At 52.8% G+C, this 5,236-nt stretch overlaps 1 protein-coding gene across 1 annotated transcript; it reads right to left on the reverse strand.

Moving 5' to 3' along the window:
- Positions 1–786: 786 nt before the first annotated feature.
- LOC146526641 (uncharacterized) lies at positions 787–2,637 on the reverse strand. The gene has a single exon (XM_085206897.1). It carries the CDS (start codon positions 2,635–2,637, stop codon positions 787–789), a length of 1,851 nt encoding a protein of 616 aa, XP_085063023.1.
- Between the last annotated feature and the right edge of the window lie 2,599 nt (positions 2,638–5,236).

The following is a 5,236-nucleotide window of genomic DNA, read 5'->3' on the forward strand; positions in this document are numbered from 1 at the left end:
GGGCGGCGCCCGGAACGGGGCATTGACGCGTCACAGATACGCGTCAGCGCCCCACTATCGCGGCCTCCTCCAACAACTCCCTGTCGAGACGACCCAGTTGCCACCGCGGTCCGTACTCTCGTGAGTTTGGACTGGGGGCTGGTGGCACCGCAGGATGTATGGAGATCTCGTACAAGATGTAGAGGTGATCCGAGAGAGTCTCCACATCATCCAGCACTCGCCAGCCCCGAACACGACATGCTAGGGCCGGGCTCGCGACCGAAACGTCCACGACGGATCCGCCCAGCCTTCGCACACACGTGTTCTTGGTCGCTCGGTTGAGCACAGACAAACCGGTGGCAACAACCCACTCCGACAGCGTCACACCACGCACATCCGTCGTTGCGAAGCCCCACACGCTGGACTTCGCGTTGAGATCGCCGGCCACCAACATCTCCGCCGGACGAAATCGCTCTACCATTTCCCCCAATCGTATAAGGAACTCTTCAAACTCCGCGAGAGTTCGATTGGGGGAAAAGTAGACCCCTACGACAACTAGGTTGCCGACAAGTGCGGCGACGCATCCCACACCTCTCTCTACACGTGAGAAAGGCGGGGAGCCCGCGGCGACCTGGGTGATAATAGTCACCACCCCGGTGTTGTCGGCTACACAGTTGTCTCTGTCGGGAACGCTGTAGGGCTCCGAAACAACCGCCACCTGGATAGACCACTGCGCCAGGCTTTGGACCAATAAGTCCTGGGCCCTAGCACAGTGGTTAATGTTCGCATGTAACACACGGAGAGCCATTATTGGTCTTCCATGTGTTGCACCTCCTCAGGCCCAGCTGGGATATTAGACCTGGCCGATGTTGCCGGCACTCGTCTGCGCTTTCCACCGTTATTGGTGCTAGCCTTTCCACAGGCAGCATTCCCCAACATGTGATTAGCGGGCCTTTGCGCCGCCTCACACACCGGACAATGAGGCTCTGCCGAACACGATCTCTGCTGATGCCCGGTCTGGCCACACTGGAAACACTGTTTGCTGCGGTCCACCTGGCTACTGCACTTCGCAGCCATGTGGCCCACTTCGTGGCAACGGAAACAACGTTGCGCACGGGGCATCAACAGCCTCACTCCAGCAGAGACGAAGCCAACAAGTAGTCTCGCCCCGCTAATCTTCTGCGCTGCGCCGACAGGACATCGGACCCATACTGTTCCTAGACCGGCCCGGTCCTGTCGGATCTCTCCGACTTTTATATTACCCGCAGCACAGCCGGAAACTCGGCTTATTGCCGCCGTCATGTCCTCAGCAGTGGCGGAGTCATCGAGGCCAAACACCCTCAATTCCGCACATTTCACTGGCCTCGACACCTGGACCTCTTCGGGGCTGAGAACCCCACGCAACTTCTCAGCTAGCGCATCCGCCTTCTCAGCAGTGTTGGCGCCAGGCAACTCTAGCATTCTAGCGCCAGTAGACGCAACACGGAATCTCAGGTCCTCTATACCCAGGTCTTCCAACTTTATACTTTCCTTGACCCGGGTAAGGACATCGCTATACGACATCTTGTCGGCGACGGCTGGCTGCAACTTAATCGTCACAACTTGCGATCTAGGACGACGCAACTTTGGCTCCTTTTGCGCTTTAGCCTTTTGCGCTTTCGGCTTAGGAGCTGGCTTTCTCTTCTTGGCCCCCTTCCGGGCTACTACAGTCCAGCCCTCAGACATATCAGCCGGAGCGGGTGGCAGAGGTCGAGGCTCAGTAGATGCGGTCATCACCGGGCCTTTCTTCTTCTTGGCCTTTTTAGACCTTTGCTCCTTTGGTGCCGGATTAGCCGGCGCCATCAAAGTGGATGCGACAGGGTCCACTTGCGCCTGCTTTGGGCTATCCACCTTGCGCTTGTCCGCCGCTAGCGGAGGTCGCAGATTTCTCTCCGGTGGTAGCCGATCTTTAAAGGCTTCCAGCCTGGTGGAGACCATAGTGCCCACTATGTCCTCCACAGCAATAGACTCCGTGGGAGTGGGTCGCAAGTCCGATGCTCTAGACCGCTCCAACTCCGCTCTCAAAAGGGCAAACTCCTTCCGCAACTCCACCAACTCCGACTGCAGTCGCGAGTTTGTTGCCTTGAGGATATCCACTTCCTCTGATGCCGTCCTCTTTGCCAGAGTATTAACGGCAGAAGAGATAACTCCGGCAGCGTCTTTAAGGGCCCTAGTAAATGTGCCCTTCAGATTCCCCGACTTACAGGCGACTCTATTGATTATAGCCAAGCTATCAGATACTTGGCTACGCAAGTCGGAGACCATGTGCTCCTCACCGCAAAGTTCCAGGGGCACATCCGAGAGCCTAGAACTTGTTCTAGTTTGTATCGCCGCGGAGATTTCAGCAACTTCCTCCTCCGCCCTCAGCCGGCGCTCCTCGCGCTTGGCATCGTTTAGCGCCTTCTTTCCAGCAGCTAGCCCTATATTCTCATCAGGAATATTTTGTACGACCACGACTCCCTCTGGCCGAAGCAACCTTCGCTTTCGGCTTGTCTCTGTCTCCCCATCCGCATCCGAGGATTCAGAGTTACTCTTCCTGTGATGGCGCCTCTTTCTGTCCTTTCGGAACTGCGCTTTAGCCCCCTCGATAGCATTGGAGCTGTTCGACCCAACAGACATCACGCCATCGGCGTCTGACTCGGAAGCCGCCCAGAAACGGCCTCGCGACGAAAGTGACGACCTGGACCTACCTCTTATAATAGAGGCAACCTCCTCATGGTCCAGACGCTCTAACACGACTCGCGCATCCTTCAACCCCCCTCCTATTGGCACAAGTGCCGGACTTTTGCCCCTTTCGAGCAAAGTACTCCCTACGCCTTTCTCGGGCCTCCCTACGTCATCATTTTGGGTTTTTAAGTTAACATTTTCATTTTGTTCCCACGAGTGTGGGGGAAAAACGGTCCATCCGAGCAGTGCCCCCTGTACTCGGATAAGCCTATTACGCCAGGGTGTCGGCCGGTACCCTGGCGGGACCAGCAGTAGCGACTGATCTCCCCATCAGCCATGAACCCCTCGCGCTGCTTCGCCGCTTGGGTTGGGGTAATTTTTTATAGAGGTTTTCTTCCTCGCAGCCCGGCCGGTAAAGGCAAGGCCCTCAGTTCCATTCCTGATTACGAGACATGACCGCAACCAAGAGTGGAGTTCCGATATTTTCGGCGCTGGCACATCACTGCACCTGCGTGGCGGTAGGGTGAGTACACACCACGCACGCCCTCCGGTTCCTCACACTGTGACCTCTGCATGACAGAGGACACGCGAAGAACCACGCCGGATTATTAGCCAGCGAGCAATCATTACCCAAGGACGAATCCTGTAGGCACCAATTACTCGCCGCCCAGGGTGCACCGGTCCGCAACACTGTTCGTCCCCCCCGAACGACAAGCATTCGAGAAAGGGCCAACAGCGGGTGAACACACGAGGAGGTCATCCGACCAAGCACCCCAACCTAACCTGACATTTTTTTTTTTTTTTAAACGGTTTTATTTAGCTCACCCCGTTTGTTTATTTGTTTGTTTGGGTCAAATTTAGTAATTGAAATTTAACCCTCTTCCCGTTAACCGATTGATCTGAAATTTGGTACACGCCTTTGATTCTGGTGACAATACAATTATCCATATTCAATATTATTGTGAATCCAAGATGGCCGCCGCTACAAGATGGCGGACAACTTCGTTTTTTTCAATCCCATCAATATGGGTATCAAATGAAAGGGCTTGTCAATTAGAATTCAGTGGACTATACAAAATTAAAATCCAAGATGGCCGCCGCTACAAGATGGCGGACAAGTTAGTTTTTTTCGATCCCATCAATATGGGTATCAAATGAAAGGGCTTGTCAAGTAGAATTCAGGGCACTATACAAAATCAAAATCAAAGATGGCCACTGCTACAATATGGCGGATAATGTAGTTTTCAATCCCATCAATATGGGTATCAAAATAAAGGGCTTGGTAAGTATAATACAGTATACTATACACAATTACAATATGAATCTCCCACCTAAGTCAAGATCTGGTATCCTGTCGAGGACTGTGTGGCTATAGGGTGCCTAAAAATGAGACGTCGCTAGGGGTACACCACCCAAGGTAAAAGGTAAAAGCGCGCCGAGAACTGTATGGCACTAGGTGGATAAAAATGATATGTCGTTAGCGTTTTCCCCTCAAGATTCAGGCACATCTTTTTGTACATAGCCTTGCTCCTCTATTGGACCTCTGGGGGGTCGATCGTAACATTCTCCATTAACCTTGCAATAATGAGGCACTCAACGAATTGAATAGTAGGAGAAATAAAAACTAAAAACTTAAAAATAAAAAAGTAAAAAAAAAATTTTAAGTTAAACGGTTTTATATTGCAGATAAATGTACTAAAAAATAAAAAATAATTTCATGGAAATTATGATTACTAAAATAAAATCGTGGGGCACGTCCAATATCTACAATCGAAAGACATGGCATGAGACTTCACCCACCTAGTGGTAAGTAGAAAGTGTCCCCACGATTTTATTTTAGTAATCATAATTTCCATGAAATTATTTTTTATTTTTTAGTACATTTATCTGCAATATAAAACCGTTTAACTTAAATTTTTTTTTTTACTTTTTTATTTAACATGAGGAAATCCTTTTACGGATACCGGCCCGAGTGGGGACTCGAGCGGGTTATGTGGGACTCATGGACCGGCTGAAGGCCAATCCCAATACCCAGTAAAACCTCACGGTGCTCCTCCTCGACCGCCACTGACCGCGAGACGCGGGGACTAGAATCGTCCACGAAACGCGGCGGCGGGAGCCTGCTAGGCACGTCGCGGAGTCAAGGGTGTGTGGGCACCCTCGACGGCCTGCTGGGAGTAGCGCGCGGGAGCAACCTGCGCGCGCCTACTCGGGCCAGGTTGGTAGGCGGCCAGCTTCCCCAAGCTGACCGCCCTCTGGCACATTAGGGCGGAAGGTGGCGGTCGTGTGCCGCCCTCCGGCGACCCGGTCTCTTACGGTGGATGGCGACTTCGGCAAAAGCCTCCCTCGCCCGTTCCGCTGACTCCTTCTCGGGCACCACTGCCTCGCAGAAGGATGGTTTTCGCCACTTACCGCCGGCACCTTCCCGCGCATTCCCGCGGGTTGTATACCACCTTGAAGGCCCCTCGGAGCCCGAACGATCGACACCAGTTTCAACTGAATCCGAGCGGGGAAAACTGAAAAAATCGGTTTTCGCCACTTACCGCCCGCA

The sequence above is a fragment of the Heliconius melpomene genome, unplaced genomic scaffold (genome assembly GCF_056956725.1).
Source record: "Heliconius melpomene rosina isolate 202511_hmr_F unplaced genomic scaffold, ASM5695672v1 Hmr00205, whole genome shotgun sequence".
In the NCBI taxonomy this organism is placed as follows: domain Eukaryota; kingdom Metazoa; phylum Arthropoda; class Insecta; order Lepidoptera; family Nymphalidae; genus Heliconius; species Heliconius melpomene.

What these genes read in the sequence shown, in the direction of transcription:
- LOC146526641 (XM_085206897.1), bottom strand. Translation starts at nt 2,637, where the DNA reads ATGTCTGTTGGGTCGAACAGCTCCAATGCTATCGAGGGGGCTAAAGCG.